Source organism: Hydractinia symbiolongicarpus, chromosome 15 (assembly GCF_029227915.1).
Source record: "Hydractinia symbiolongicarpus strain clone_291-10 chromosome 15, HSymV2.1, whole genome shotgun sequence".
NCBI classification, from domain to species: domain Eukaryota; kingdom Metazoa; phylum Cnidaria; class Hydrozoa; order Anthoathecata; family Hydractiniidae; genus Hydractinia; species Hydractinia symbiolongicarpus.
The window spans coordinates 5,869,850-5,886,939 of NC_079889.1; the positions used below are offsets into that span (position 1 = coordinate 5,869,850).

At 32.0% G+C, this 17,090-nt stretch overlaps 1 protein-coding gene and 1 long non-coding RNA gene across 2 annotated transcripts; one reads left to right on the forward strand and one right to left on the reverse strand.

Annotated features, from left to right (window-relative positions):
* The first annotated feature begins 2,740 nt into the window (after nt 1-2,740).
* LOC130629269 (uncharacterized) lies at nt 2,741-16,392 on the forward strand. The gene is made up of 4 exons (XR_008981930.1): nt 2,741-2,808; nt 13,033-13,150; nt 13,716-13,791; nt 16,264-16,392. It is a non-coding gene; the product is annotated as an uncharacterized LOC130629269 (long non-coding RNA).
* LOC130629259 (uncharacterized) lies at nt 4,663-7,307 on the reverse strand. Its single transcript, XM_057442399.1, has 3 exons — nt 7,166-7,307; nt 6,878-7,040; nt 4,663-6,564 (listed from the first exon to the last, which is right to left on the reverse strand). The coding sequence occupies exons 1-3, from the start codon at nt 7,230-7,232 to the stop codon at nt 4,746-4,748; spliced, it is 2,049 nt and encodes a 682-aa protein (XP_057298382.1). The 5' UTR covers nt 7,233-7,307; the 3' UTR covers nt 4,663-4,745.
* Nucleotides 16,393-17,090: the final 698 nt, after the last annotated feature.

Consider the following 17,090-nt stretch of genomic DNA (forward strand, 5'->3'; position numbering starts at 1 on the left):
AACATCAAAAATCTGTTCTCGTGTATCTCCTGTCAAGTTTCAATTTTATTTGAATGCTCACTATAATTTTGATAAATTGAATTTGATTAATTGGATCGTGTATCATCATCACCTTATCACCTGTCAAGTTTCGATGTTATTTTAATGCTTAATATAATTTCGACAAATCGAATTCAATTATGTGGATCGTGTATCATCGCCTTAAGGGGTTGGTAAGAATTCTCATAGCATTTTCCTGGGTGATATGAACATTTTGTGTAGGATATTAACAATTCTAGAAGGAGAAAGAAAATTCAGAATTTTTTAAAAAAAGCATATTAAAGCTTAACATAGGCCTTAAAGTTTTAGGATTTTAGGTCCAAGAAGAAGGAAGGAGAAGGCGAGTCAAACCTTGAAAAATTAATCAAAACTTTTGCAGTTTAAATATAGAACTATACCAGGATTTAGATTTTGTCATTAAACTTGGCAGGCATAAACAAAGCATAATAAATAGACATTAGAGAGGAATGTGTGAAAAAATGTTGGCGTTATTTAAGCTCCATGCGATTACGTTATCATGCTTTTGAATGAATCATGTGTTAAGTTTCATACAATCACCTTTAATGTAGCAAGCCAAACTTTATTATTATTATTATTGAATAAAGATGTGGGATAATCACTGCATTTCACAATAAATGACAAGAAAACGATCCTACAAAGCTTAAAACAACGAAGAAAAGAACCTAGAAGACCTAGCATTTGGTGTAATTCCTTCTAAAATGCTAAGAAAACGTCCCTGTAAAGATTTAAGGTTGCCTTACTTCTATCCAAAATAAAGAGAAAACACCCCTACAAACATTGAGCAATTGCAACTATTATTTTTAATGGTATTAAGGTATTATTTAAATGAATGGACATTTCATTCAAACTACTTTTAAAAGTAGTTTGTGTACAGTTAACTCTGGATTTGTGTTGATTTCGTGTTTTATGATACTATACGTTCGTTTCGTGTTCAATATGTTTGTTATGTGCATGTTTTATTGATCTTATATGGTGTATTGCGTAATTAACTTGTGTTTTTTGTTCGTGTCTCAAGTGTGCTATTTTCATTGATAGAATTTATATATGTAGTTTTTTCACGTTTTTTTATTCATTTCCCGCTCAAAAGGACAAGGTAACAAGTTTACATCAAATTTCAAATACAAAAGTTACAAAGTTTTCTTTATCAAATTTCAAATAAATTTGCGTCAGTTAAAGAAGTTCAAGAAAGTTATACACTCACAATGTTCATCCTGTCAAGCTCTGTAAAGAATAGTTGGTATATATTTGTTATTTATTTAGTTATTATTCATTTCAAATTTAGGCGTTGTGTTTTTCTTTGTATTTCATACTTTCTGTGTATTTGTTTTAGTTTGAACCTTGTTTAACAAAAAGTTCCAAACAATTCTATCAGGGTTTTTTGTGATCCCGCGAAAACTTAACAGTTTGAGTGAAATGTCCATTCATTTAAAAATGCATAGAGATTTCCCACAGCTTTTGTGATTGCTAGTGCTCTTAGCCAATAGCATGAGTATGCAACGCTGGAGAACGTGCGATATATAATGTAATGTTGCATCTTAACCTGTCGCATATTTTGAAACAATAAAGAAACGTGTAAAACACTAAAAGTAAAATATATGCACACTATTTATTTTTAAAATATTAAGTTTTAATCTGCCAATTTTATGTCTAGCAGGTATATAAATATGATATATATGCAAAAAAAGGAATGTGATCTGAAAATTTAAAGCTAGTTCAGGAAGGTTGCAAATCTTTCTGCTCAACATAAAACAAAATATTGACTAAATGGTGATTCACAAGAAAATTATTTCTAGTGTCAAAGATATCAAACTAAACTACATATATACAACAGTTTCTTCGTAAAAGTAGGTGGTTCTGGCTTCTTTATTTTCATGAAGTAAACTTTCAAAACCTTCTTTCTCATGATGAATTTATAATCATCAACTAACCTTTCAGGTGTATCTTTTTCTACAATGTGGATTAAGAGCCAGAGTCTCCAGGTACTATTGTGAGCTGTTAAATCACGAATCGACAGAGAAAAAGGCCACAGAAATGATGCCAAAAAAACAGTATTACTGAAGTTGCATTCCTGCCTACTCCTTTTTTTCTTTCTTATTTTTTTGCATTTGGGATGGCGATAAAAAAGGGCCCTGGAAACGAGAGTGCCGATAAGCCGCATACGCCGTAAAAAGTGCGGGCGTTTTCGGGCGAGTTCAGCGTTTTGAAAAAAATTCAAGTATTCGCCCGAAAAAACCCGCATAGACCCGAACAATGCCCGAAAGAAGAAAAAAAACAGACACTAATATATGATTCAAAAAAACTATAAAAATTAAAATAAACTTACTATGTCGTAGAGAAGTTCTTAGAAGAACTGTTTTTGATGGCTTTTGAAGAAGTTTACTTTATAAATAACTTATATATAAACTTTATTAACTCCTTTCTCACCAAGCGCCTTCTTCCCAACCATCGTCCGCATGGTTTGTTACAAGGAACTGCATTTCGGGAATGTTCCGGACGAGTTCGGGAAAGTGCGGGCGGTTTCGGGGGACAACCACCAATTTTATTTGAAAAGTCGCTCGAGCTCGCCCGTATATATGCGGACGTTTGCGGCTTATGTAGTAGAATATTCTGCCCCCCTAGATTATTCTGCCCCCCCCCCCCCCGTAGTTGTGACTAATTACTTTAAGTATCAAATATTTGTCCGGCGATTGCGTTAAAGATGGCGAAGTTTGCTGTGTTGACTGTACACAAAGTTATATAGGGATATAGGTTAGTGAAAATGTATATATTACGGCCATATATTTGTTCACATTTAGCTTAGTGACAATGTATTACATTACATATTATATTTGTTGACTTACAGCCCCTTTGATTGTGTTTTATATGCTCCATATTCATATTAAAACAAAATTCTTTCAGAACATATTAGCTAGCTATAATTGACTGAAATACGAACTTTTTCGTTGCATATTAACATCATCAAGTAAAATGAATTACTAAAACTGTATAGACCTTTTCATAAATTATTGCGCAATAGTATGCCTCGTATTGAAAACGAGACAAGCGGTGCTAAACTTTTTTGTAAACAAAATGTCGGAGGTGAATACGAAGAAAAAACATAAAAGATCTCAAGGAAAGCAATGTGCTGCCTGGCGATGCAATAATCGTAGCCTGGTTGAATTTGAAAATGAATTAATATCTTCAACCATAAGTTTTTTTAAATTTCCGAAAGATTCAGGAACAAGGAAAGTGTGGTGCAGCCGAATTAAACGTATTGATGGACAAGACAACTTTAGAGTAACCAGCCATACTGTGCTGTGCGAAAAACACTTTGCAAAAAGTGATATAATAAAAGCCCCTGGAGGGACACGCCGCAGATTGAGAGGTGGAGCCAAACCTACACTATTTGAAAATGTGGAGGATTTTAGCAAAAGAAAAGCTCCTGTTAACAGACCATCTCCTCGAAAAAAATTTAGAGAAACATCCACTCTAATTCCTGATGAGACTGATATAGGGGATGATTCCACTGAATTTGTAGCTGAGCCAGACTTTATTATGAGGGAGGAACCAGACGCAATTTTTTTGTCAAAAGAAGTTGAAAAGCTTACAGAAGAAAAAAAGAGTTTGTGTAAAGAGATAGAAATGTTGAAACACAAACTCATGGAAAAAATTTCTACAGTTAAAATAAAATTTGTCGAAAATGTTTTGTCATCTGATGCATCATGTAAACATTACACTGGCATACCAAACATCGAAGTGTTTAAAGAATTATTAATTTTTTTAAACCCAGGACAAAATGGAGAAAATGTTATTCTTTACAATAATCAAGATGTCAAAGGTTTTAGTGATAGAGGTAGACCACGTACGCTGTCCCCTCTTGAAAGTTTTTTATTGACCCTTGTTAGAATGCGAAGAAACTTTGATGTTTGCCATTTATCATATTTGTTTGAAGTGTCTGAAGGTACTGTAACAAATACTTTTCAAACGTGGGTAAATTATATGTATGTTAAGCTCGGAACAATATGCATTTGGCCTTCCCGCAGTCAAGTTCAAGAAAATATGCCAGCTAGTATGAAAGAAAGATTTGCAAACGTACGATGCATTATAGATTGTGTAGAGTTTAAAATTGCAGTGCCTTCATCTTTATATTTACACAAAATGATGTACTCAGAATACAAAAGTCACACCACCGTTAAAGTACTTGTTGGCATTGCTCCTGGTGGAGGTTTCACATTTATATCGAGTGCCTACCCCGGTAGCATCTCAGATAAAGATATTGTTGTCAAAAGTGGTTTATTATTTCCAGAACTTTGGCAGGCAGGAGATGCTATTATGGCTGATCGAGGTTTTTTGATAGAGGACTATGTAAAACCTCTTGGTGTGGAATTAATTATGCCATCATTTTTGAAAGGACGCGAGCAATTTTCAGAGTCTGAAGTAGTCAAAAGTCAACAAATAGCATCAGAAAGAATTCATGTGGAAAGAATGATTCAACGACTCAAATGTTTTCGAATATTCGATCGAGTTATTCCAGTAAACATGTTGAACTCCCTGAATCAAATTATTTCGGTATGTGGTATTCTCACAAATTTTCAAGACCCTATTTTAAAGTAAACAAACAACTTTAGACTGAAGCAATGTTTTAAATCAAAAATATTTACAAAAAGAGTGATATATATACATTACAAATATATACAGGTCTTATTTTACATCAATTTGTCCTGATCTTTCTCTATGATTTGTGGTAGCATATATGTAAAGTAAAACCGTAAAATGTTTTTTTGTAGTTCTTGCCAGTATTTCATGTCAAATGGCACTCTGTCGATTACAAGACCTTTTGAGGTATAAAAAATAAAATCACACCATGTTTGACATGTGATAGCCAATTGCATTTGTATCTGATTGTAATATGTGTGATCTTTATTTATTTTGATATTTTCTGTATTGCTGTCATAGAGAATGCAAGGGTTTTTCGCCACAGAACACACTAACTTTGGATCTATGTCTCTGTACAAGTGACTGCATTTTACCTCAAGGATGCCATAAAAGCCATTGCAGTTAACTCTTCCATCTGGTGTAGCTCCAAGCACATAATTATTTTGATCTATTGTTAAACCATTATTTTCCACAACAACTTGGAAACCTGCAATCTTCATGTATCTTTCATAATGTGCAATGGCTATGGGTTCATGATATCGTCCATACTCAAATTTAACTTTTAAAAACTGTTGTGGTACACAACCATGCACTATATTTCGTGCTAAAGTTTTTAAGCCTCTTTCTGTTTTGGGTCCACTGTTTCCAAGTTTGTTGCACAGTGAGGCAGTAAATCTGTTTTCTCTATACTTGAACCAATTTGGATTGTTAGCTTGGTCTCGTGTATTTTTTTCGATGCTGATTGCATCAGCTGCCTGCTCTTTTAAATTTTGTAGTAACATTAGCTTTTTTTGCTCAACTAAATGAATTTCATTGGCATAATTATCGATAACATTGTCATTTTGTTTAAAAAAGTGGTCAGTAAAATCTGAAAACAAAACCCGGTCGCCCTTGTTTCCATCCTCCTTAATGTTACAGTAAACTTTAAAATCTGGTGGCATTAAGGCACATTGGTAGCTCAGAATAGATCCAAATGGCACCGGCCCAAATTGTGTTTGCGTGTATAGCTGAGGATTTGTGTTCATAATTTTTGGTGCATGTGCTTTGCCATGAAAATTAGTGACGTTGTCAAGCAAAATTCTCAAACTGTCACTACGTGTGTCTCTGTTATGTTCAGATCTTGGCTCGTACAATGAAGATGTAATTCCTTTTTTAGAAGCTCCTTCAGTATTTGTGGCATTCCTTTTTGAATCTGGTGATTTAATGGTTAGTTCTGAGACAGGTGGCTTTTGCATATATTCTCTTGCCTGCGGTACATTCCAAACACATGGCATTGATGTGCATGCTTTAGGCTCTGGAATCATACGCAATTCATCAACTACCCATTTAGCTAACAGTTTCATAACGGCATAGCAATGCGAACATGTGCCGGTTTTTCCGGCTGGACATTGACAATGTGCAAATACAACTTCACCATTAATTTTGTTAAGTACAATAAACACCCATCTATTCATTTTTTTTAAACTTGCAGCAGCTATACCTTTTATACAAAATATATTATTGTCTTGTTTGACATATATTGTGCTGGTATCAATGTATTTTTCTTCTACAAATTGTTCACCTCTTGCAAAATGTTTTTTAATTGTTTTAGCCTTTTCAACAAATGTATTGTTTACTTTTGTGTGATAGTCTGTCATTTGCGTAACGGTAAAGACAGGTACACCTTGCAAAGACTTTGACCAGCCAGTGAGGTCCAATGGATTTTTCATATCATTTTGTATTGCTGAGGGTGCTTCAGGTAGTGAGCCTTCTTTCCAAAGCGGTTTTAAAATTTTTCCTAGCTCCATTGCTTTTTTCCTAATCCAAAGCTTATCAGGTGTTGGATCAACAATCTTCTGATTGTTTTTATTCTCAAAGTAGTTCCATACTCTAAAGTGAAGAAAAATACATTGAATACAAATGTGTTGCTTTTTATGCATACAAAATCTTGAATTTAGGAAAATATTTTTTTAGAATATATATTATATATAAATAGCTACATACACATATGATGGTAAAAAAGCATGTAAAATAATTTTCTATGAAAATATTATAAAATCCAAGTTTATTGAGGTTGCTCTGACTTCTGTTGTGAAATTGTAATTACCAACATTCCACTTTTCTTATGTTTCTAGATTTGTGTTTGCAATATAATAAAGCCATAATTCTGTTCAGCTTCTCTCTACAATTTAATATCACTTACCTAACTTGGGCATCTTTTAGTGTGTGAATACCACGTAGAGTGTCTCCTCTAAATACTAACCACTGTTTTAAATGTTCCATAGGATATTTTGAAAGCATTGTAACATTTAATTTTACATATGGGTTGTCAATATCATCTTCTGTGAGAGTAATGGCATCCATATCTACATAAATTTAAAAAACCTATATATATACATTTTTTATAGTTTTCGTTTTCCTAACAATCACTTTTTTCCATTAAAACGTAAATTTCTCTTGCTAGCTAGCTTAAAAGTTTAAGGTTACTTACCAACCATGTTGTTTTTGAAATAATCATCAAAATCTGGTATCTCCAACTCGTGTTTTTTAAAATCCATATTGAGCTGAGATTTAGCTATTAAAATAACTGTTTTTTACAAATTTTAGATATAATATTTCTGAAATAAAGCTTGTCACAAAACCAACACTTCCACAGATCTTGTCTTCAAACTCAGAATGCCAGCGCTTATTAATGTCAAAAGATGCGTAACTTTATAGAGATAAAGCCTTTTATTAAGGAGTTAACTCGTTTTTATGTAAATATCGCCCTCATAATAATGTATCTCCGCAGCATTTTGAATCTGTTGTTAGCGTAAACAAAGAATCATATTGGAAGCAATTAGTAAAGAATTTTAAGCACCGCTTGCCTCGTTTCCGTGCAACGAAGCAAAGTTACGCAATCATTTATGAAAAGGTCTATTACAATTATATACATTAAAAATAATAAACATGTCCCGAAAGAGGTAAAACTAATAGATGAATTCTGTTGTTTACATTTTTAGCAGTAGCTAAGCTCTTTCGAAACTTGACACTTGTGAATCATGCCAAAGAAACATTGGGGCTACTGTCTCATTTCTGAGCAGCTTAAGATTTACTATATAGCTATACATCCAAACAAGTCAGTTCTAGTATCTGCCCAATGCATAGTGTTTTTAGTGTTTGTGTTAAACTCTGCTCAGATGACAATAGCCTATCAATGAAAGGGTCAAAAAAAAGGAGTCTAATGTAAGGACTTGTTGTGCATGCCTCACCCCAGGTTTGTTTGAAGAATTAAATGGTGGCTCAAAGTGGCTCAGTTTACCAGACCTATATATACATTTGCCTTAAATTAATCTAATTTTATCCTTCGATGTTATGTATGTTCTTCAGGGTTAGGTGGTACTGGTAGAAACTTTCAAATAGGTGGACGTTGGTCTGAGGGAGAATTGCCACAGAGCATATCAATATACTTCAGAGTTGTTGGTTGCATTTTTTGCACTCAATATCTTCTTAAAAATCATTCAATATAGACATTTTCAATTAAGATTGGAAATAACACCACAGCTGTGGCTCACATAACAAAGAAGTAAGTAAGTAAGTAAGTAAGTAAGAAGTAAGTAAGTAAGTAGTCATTTATTCGGAATAAGAAATTTACAAGACTTATTCATTTGTAAGGATAACAGCAAAAATAAAATACAATATAAATATAAAAATAATGATATCCACACAACTATAAAAATTATCCAGGAGACCACACTATAGCATAGCTAGAAAATTGTGAGGCCACCTTTGATTAAAGAAATATGATCAGTGACAATTTAGGGATATATGAAATGGAGTATATATCAATTAAATAACCAGGAAAAAATAAATAAACAAAAAAACAAACAATATACAATAAACAAAACAAAAACTGAAAACAATTGCACACACATTTACACACACACAGAACCAGCACCTAGACACACACGCACATGACCCTAGTGTAATGACAAAAGTTTTAAACAATTGGCTTAAAGTAAGCAGTTTAAGAAATAGGAACTATTGTTGGGTATAAGATTGTAAAAAAAAATCAGTTAGTTTAATCCTTGAAGCATTAGATGATAAATCGAGGAAGGATAAGTTGAAATGTTGGATAAATTTATTCCATGATGGAATGGATTGAAAGCGAATTGAATTTAAACCGTAGGATACCGTTTGAACACTTATGAGACCATCACTATATCCACGAGTACCGTAGTTAACAGAGAAATCAATACCAAATGTTTTAATGACAGAGAATGGAAGTGTTCAAAGTAATTTTTTTTAAGAAATAGGACATTATGAAGGTGGATATAATCAGGAAATTTTAATATGTTAAGTTGGAGGAAAAGTGGGTTAGCATGAGAACGAGGATGTAAAAAAGTAATAATACATAAGGCCTGTTTTGGAAGAGTTAGAATTGTATTAAATAAGGAAGAAGTGGCTTAACCCCAAATCTAACAACAATATGAAAGATGGGAATGAAAAAGTACAAAAAGAACTTGACAAAGAGTATTTTTTGATACAGAGGAATTTGAGTTTAGATCTAACACAGTCTAGATCAGATTGGAAGAGGGTCATTAATATACCCTGTCCAACCCATGCTAGCATGGAAAACAGACGTTAAGCCAAGAATGATGATGATGATGACATAATGGCGCAGTTAAGATAAGATGGCATTAGCTCTTTTAAGTTTGGAATTAATTAAATTAATATGAGATCGCTAGGAAAAGTCGGAATCGAGTAAAATACCTAAATATTTAATCATGACACTAGAATTAATACGTTTACCATTAATCTTTAATTTAAAATTAAAATTGTGAGTAGATTTACGTCTAGGTTTAAATAAAATGTATGCGGTTTTGGATGTGGAAACAATTGTGTTATTGGCATTAAATTGTTTAATTTCAGACTGACATGCCTTTTGTAGATGTTTAAGATTTTTATTGATGTGTAACAAGTTGGTATCATCAGCAAAATGATGGACCTCCACAAATGTAATAACATGAAATAAGTCATTTATATAAATTAAGAAGAGGAGAGGTCAATAAATAGGGCACATGCAAATGCAAACATTTTTCCTTTATCAAGGGCATTAGAAATAAGCTGAATGATAGACATAAGTGCATGAGATGTGGAAAAAGATTTACCAAATACCGAACTGACGAAAAAATAAAATATTATTGTGCTTAATGAAGTTATAAAGACGTTTGAATATAATTATTTTAAATATCTTTTCCACATTAGATAAAAGAGAAATTGGACGATAGTTAGAACAATCGAGTGGAGAGCCCTTTTTGAACAGGGCTATCACTTTGGCAATTTTAAGAAAATTGGGAAAAACACCACTAGAGAAAGAGATTGATTAGCTTTGATAAGTGGACAACAATTTCAAATTTTATAGGGATTAGGATTTTATTGGAAATACTATTGGGACTTTTCCAGGTTAAGAGAATTAATATAACTTAGTACTTCACCAGGATCAGTAGGTGAAAAAAAAAGGTCAAGAAAATCAGAAAAATGTTTAAATGAATTTGGAATCTTTGACCGAACTGTGTCAGCTACATTACAGAAATGATTATTAAAAGTGTTTGCAATGTTTTGTGGGTCATTTTAGATTGGGTAATTATAGACTGGGTGTTAATCAGTCATCAATTTTTTGATGACTGATTAACACCCAGAATATTATTGATACCTTTTCAAATTAGCTTAAAGTTATTCAAATTAGTGGAAAAATAAGATTTATAATAATTGTCTAAAAACAAAACAGGGGTTCCTCTAAATGTTATGGCACTTGGAGTAAGGATTCTACCCTTTACTGTTATTATTGTAGAAATGTTATTGGTAGTGAAACAAATCCTCATGATCTTGTGCCTTTCCCTTGGACATGGAAGCAGCAAGTCATGACTCTTAGTTTGCGTCTTTACCATTTCCAAGCTGATTTGTCAAATGAAGAAATTATCTACAATATCCATGATAAAATGTCTGTTTCGCCTGTAAGTGCAGTTTTGCAGACTTGCTTCATCCGTTCTCTGTTGAAATTAAGGATTAAATAAGTACTTAACATTACAGTAATTAACATTTTTCCGACCTAGATGGACTAGTTCTTCTGTAGGGCTAATAAATCGTATCTCAGGAAGTTAATACAAGATGCTGTTTATGTGTTTGTCTTCTTCTACACTGTTGATGGTTTTTTTTTGTAATTTGCATTTCTGTATTTATCAGCTTATTCCTGATTGATTAATTTTTTTAAATTTTGATCCTCTTCAACTATATAAATACATGCTCAACATTATTTTACTTTGCCTGATAATGGGAAAAGGATCTCCCAAAACATTGCCCACTAAAATATCATAATCTTTGCACAGTAATCTCCATAATGTTTACCCTTCTTAAAAAAATTAATGCAATTATGCATCATTACTAATATGACTCCTATGGCTCACATCTCTTCTTAATAAAAGCACTTTTTTAACAACAGCTCAATCATTTCAACACAACTTAGCCAAAATCTTAATCTAACCATGCAAATACTCCATTCATTTCTGCTTGAGATTAATAAACTTGCTTAGAATTTCAAGAAAATTATTGCTGTCTTTTAACTGAGAATATTGTTCCCTAAAAATTCATCAAATATACTTCACTTTAAAATTTTCAGGAAATTTTTCTTCTAGTTTATAATGATCAGTTGGATTAATGCCTCACATTATACACTTTATATAACTGTATGCTTTTTTGGTTTATAAGAGTTTTCCACTAAAGAAATTTATCCCAGGATCAATTCATAAGCAGTTTGTAAAATACCATTAGAAATGATGATATCTATATCCCCAAGGAGGATGATATAGAAGAGGGGATTAGGTATGCTGCCTGGATGCACTCCTGAAATAACACCAACAAGAGTGAATTTGGTCCAATAGAAAATGACTGATTGGGTACAGTTTCTGCAACATTCCCACACAATATATGAAGTTGTACTGATTTTTTGATTTATTTTAATTTAAGTCGTAGCGTCATATCAAATCATACAGAGTTAAACTTGATAACATTTCCTTTACATCTTTTTTGTGGAATTTTATATTCATGAAGCTTGTCATTTAATTCGTCCCAGTTTATATATTTAAAATAGTTCAGCAACGTATATTGAACAGTGTTGGAATAACTGGGTAATCATGAACCATTTCGTTTAGAAATACCAGATCAAGTGTATTACCATCTTTATGAGTTGATTTTTTGATGATCTGTGATAGCATTAATTTACAACAAAATTTATTCAAAACATTGAGCATTATTTTTCTCTTAACTATTGGTCCCTGTTAATGAGGTTTCACTGGGTCGCAATTTTGAATTCAGATGATATGGATGGATGTCTGAATGCAGACATAAAGCTTGGATTGCTTCTGATGAATATAAAAATGACTCTAACGTAGATCCTTGCACCTTCAGATTGGCAGGCTTTTTTGCTTTATTATAAATTAAGTCTATTATGTATATGGTATAAACCTCAAAATGCAGGTCTGTATTTTTTTGCTATTTAGCCAAGTATCTGTAAAATATGAGTGAGGCTTTATTAATGTCAAGCATTTCAAGTACCTTGGCAGTTTTGTATCCAGAGACTGCTCGATGAAAGATGAACTGACTTTTCGTATTCAGGTGATCTCATCTGCATATGGTCGTTTGCGAAATAGAGTTTTTGATTCGCATGATCTTACTACCTCTAAAAAATCAAAGTGTGGAAGCAATGTTTATTGCCTTTGCTTCTGTATGGCAATAAGACTCGGACACTGTATCGCAAAAAACATCAATCAATTGTGTACTGTACAACAGCATCACCTAAGAAGAATAATAAAAATCAAATGGGATGATTATGTTAGCAATAAGGATATTCTATTATGTGCTGACGTTGAAGACATTGAACTGACACTCTCGAGAAACCAGCTATGATGGCTCAGCCACGTATCAAGAATGAGAAGAATGAGACGTGCTATTGGTCGACTAAAATGAGGATTTTCCATTAGATCAGCAGAGTGATTTAGCTGTTGTGTGTGAATTTCTAGTTGTACTTGCCATATTTAAAAACATCAGTGTTCAGAATTGTTGTAATATTGTAAAACTCATTTTTTTAAAAAAAAAACTTGCAAATAAGAACATTCCATAAATTCCTATATATAGATGTACAAAGTACAGAAAAGGAGGGTATCAATTAATGCCTGATGCTGGTTCCTATACTTTTGTACTTAGAATGTGTTCCTTGGAGATGCCAGATGCTTACTGATATATGTAAAGTCTAGAGAATCAACTTGACTGTTTAGTTTTGTGTCAATTAATTAACAATTGTTTTTTATGTCACTTATTTAGCCTTTTGAGGAAAAATGTAATTCATTAAGAATTATGATGTGCTTCCTGAAGAAGAAAAAGAAAGTATTAGCAGAATCAGATATTTTGTGTCATTTTGCATGTGTCACACAATTTCTAGGTATTATTTCTTTATTTTTTTAATTATCAATCTGTCAAAGCTATTTCCTCAAATAATTATTTTTAAATGTTAAAGAAGAGCAAAAACAAAAATAAAAAGTTCTAAGCTGATAGACCTTTAGCAATGTCTATAAAACAAAAAATAATACAATTTAACTCCTTTTTTTCAGTTATCAGGCTTCAAATTTTGCATTTTTTCTGCTGGTATGTTGACTCCTTGAAAAATAAAAAAACTGGGCTGGTAATAGAAATGTAGCGATTGAATTGTTAACATCACACATTTGATATTGATATATCATTTACACATACTTATTGCTCACTTTATTTACCATCATGGTTAACTGTGGCGCCATCAACTGAATGAACAAAATCATGTCATTATAGAAATTTTTTTCCTACTCAGCGAAAAAATTGCTTTTCAAGCAGTGGCTGCAAAACAAGTTATTTAGCCCCTTGCTTTATCTAGTATCCCCCTATGATATATAACGATATCCATACGCTGTATCAGCATTTCATTTTTAAAATATTGATGGTTTTCTTTTTATAATGGGCTGTTTATGTTCTAGACACTCAAATCTATCTTCAAATTTTGTGTGACAAGTGGAATAAAATACAATGAAGAATATATTAAAATAAATGAAGGTAATTATTTATTGTCTTAAAAAATATTTATTGTGTTTAAAGTTCTATTATTTAGCCCCCTGCCTTTATTTAGCTTCGTGTCTGTTAGGCCTCTGTCTAATAACACTAAAATTAATTAGCCAAGAGCCTTAAAACAGGAATCACAATAGTACTAAAATGTTTCCTTAAAAAATTTTATGTAGACTTTATTCAATTTTACACCTGGTGCTTTGTTATCCATAGGTATTTATGCAAAAAAAACAAGTAGTTCGTGAAAGGAAGAGTATAGTTAAATAGATTAGTTAAGATCTTTAGGGATTTAGGAGCAATTTGGAATCACGCACATATTCTATATTCTTTGATCTTTCACAGTTAATCAACAATGGTTAAACAGGATTAGTGGAAAGTAATTTTTTGCACACCTCCATCAAAAAAGATAACCCTGCATATTTGGCTGGTCGTGCTCTGGGCGTATTTAACAAGCCTATTAGTGCTCCACTGTTCCACTTTGTGGAAGAATTCAGACACATTTTTGCTTTAAATAAGATCTTGGAAGACCTTTGCATGTATTTGGATGGTGCGAATGTAATGCAAGTAACCTGATGCAAAGTGATTCCTTTTTTAATGATAATTATGTATCACAGGGCAATTTATTCATTCATTCATTCATTCATTTATACAGGATAGGTCGTTTCAGTTTATATACATAATGTTTACATATATATTTACAAGTGTAAAATAACTGCTTTTCAAACGAGTCCCGTCTAAGAAAGAATAAAATAATAATTTTAAAAGCAAAAATACATGATAGAAATTAGTATAATACCATATATCTTCCAAACCGTACTGGAAACTAGTTAGAAGTTAGAGATAAAAAGTTAAAAAAGTTACAGAGTTAAAAGCTAAAATTATCTAATTTCTTTAAAAACATATTTTTGTTATTTTCATAACAGATGTCTCTGACAAACTATTGTGAATATGTGCAGCTTGATAGGAAAAACCACTTTGCTTTCTTAGATTTCACCTTTGTTAACTTTATTGAGTGTTTATTATTTCTCGTTGTTTTGGAGTGTGACATCAGTTCAAAGTAATTATCCATAGGCGATGGGAGTTTCGTTGTAATTGATCGTCTGACAATTTTACACGCGTGACGTTTGATTGATGTCATGATCGGAGTGATGATTTCTTGTTGACTTTTGTTCCCAGTGATTACGGTAACAGCACGATCGTGTATTTGATCAAGTTTTTCTATTGACGTTCTCGACAGATTAAGGTTCCTGTGAACCTTAATCTGTCGAGAATGTCAATAGAATCTGTCCCACAATAGGTAAACACTGAAACAATACTTGTGTAAATCATTTTGGCTGCTTCTACAGTCAAGTTCGGACGTACTTTTGACAGCAGTCGTAATCGGGAACTAAGATTTTGTATTTCGAGTTAAAATCTTCGTTTAAGGTTATTGTTAAATCAAGAATGACTCCCAAATACTTGTAAGATGTTGTTTGGTTTAGACTGGATCCGTTGACTATTACTTTTAGTGGTGCAGCCTTTTTAAATTTGTAAAGGATCATGTTAGCAATAATAAAACCAACACTTAGTTGGAAAATAAGACTACGGCACAAACAGCTACAATAAGATCCAAAAGTATAGGCAACGTCGAAAAGATATCACCTACAAAATTGACCAAATGAATCGAAAAAACAAAGATCAATAAAGTATTGATGAGAATATTTAGCTAAGCAAATAGCTAAAATTGGTAATTCCGATGAAAACTTTTTCTGTTCGGGTAATGCTAGCAAAAAATTATTGGATACATTACAAACACAGATATTGTATAGGAAGATCGTATAGGAAAAGGTGCTTGAGGGCAAACTTTTGTAGATGGGAAAAATGTGGATGATGGTACAAGAAATATTGTGTTTAAAAGTTTCCAATGATTTGAAAAAATCTATTGAATATTTTTATAAACTGTAGGAGAGAACTGAATAAGTTTACAAAACACAAAAAGGTCTAAAAGTAAAAAAAGGAGATTTTGTGTACATAACAAGCAAATGTTTGAAAAAAAAGCAACGAAAAAATTTGGCATCTATTTTTGCTAAAACCATCTTACATAAAATGAATAATGATGAGAAAGATTTGTTATGGGTGTTATCTGTGCTATGTAACAACAAAATTGATGATGATTGCCATCTTAAGGTGGCTCTTAAAAAATTGTCTCCTTGTTGAGAAAACCTTACATATATATTCAATTATCTTTTCATTTCTCTGTGACAGTTGTTTCTGTTTCCTTAACGAAATTTTAAGGAAATATTGCTTTGTTCAATTTTCCATCAGTCTAACTCCATTTGTTTTTAAGGAAATTGTGATGTTGCCAAGTGACAGTAAATTTATTCTAATTTGTTCTGTGTGCATAAGTTTATAGCAATTTTAATATTGTTACTAGGATGTTTTATCCTGTTTTCTCAAATAGTTATTCTTTACATTTTTTTCTAGTTCGGTTACATCTGTGAAACGTCGACAAGAGTGAAACACCTATTTTACAATTTCATACAAAGTAAAAAGTAACACTAAATATTTATTTTTGTCACTATTGAAAATATACTTCAGGGTATATTATTTTTACTATTTTGTGTTTAATTTTTTTTAGTTAAATTTAAGTTTAATTTACCTTAATAGTTAGTTATGAGTTAGAAACCAATACTATCCTCACAGACAATATGGTAATAAACTGGTTAACAGTTATTTATCACTTTTTTAGTCAGAAATGAAAACCCGGAATGGGCTGTAGAAAGAAGCTTATTTTGAATTGTTTAGTTAAGTAAGCTTAATAGTCAAATTTAGTGAACAGGTGCTTGTGAATATGAACATTTTGTGGTTGATAAGGTTATTATGCTTGAGTTTAGTTAACTAAAGATATATTGCTTAGTTTATTCCTGTTCCTCTGAATATGATTTTTAAGTTTCAGTTAGGAATCTCACACATTAAAAAGTTATTCTCTTATAATTTTTTTTTAAATAAATGATTTTTACATCCTATATAAAATAAACCAAGGAAAAAAAGTATCCCAGACATTAAAAAAAAATCCAACATTTTTCGTTTATTCATTCAAAATTAGCTATTTAGTCTATTGCATTCAGCAACCGTTCCAAAGTTATACTTGAAATATAAGAAAACAATAGTTGAGAACACATAAAAGAGATGTGCAAGAACTTGAATCATTTCAGTATATCGCATATCTACCGCAATATTTCATTCCAAAATAATAAAAGAACAGTTTACCTTTACAGACCCAACCTATTTTATATCATACAATTTTTTTA

What these genes read in the sequence shown, in the direction of transcription:
- LOC130629259 (XM_057442399.1), bottom strand. Translation starts at nt 7,232, where the DNA reads ATGGATTTTAAAAAACACGAGTTGGAGATACCAGATTTTGATGATTAT. An exon ending in TTTCAAAAACAACATGGTTG is followed by an intron (nt 7,041 to 7,165) that starts GTAAGTAACCTT and finishes AAATTTATGTAG; the next exon opens with ATATGGATGCCATTACTCTC. An exon ending in CTAAAAGATGCCCAAGTTAG is followed by an intron (nt 6,565 to 6,877) that starts GTAAGTGATATT and finishes TCTTCACTTTAG; the next exon opens with AGTATGGAACTACTTTGAGA.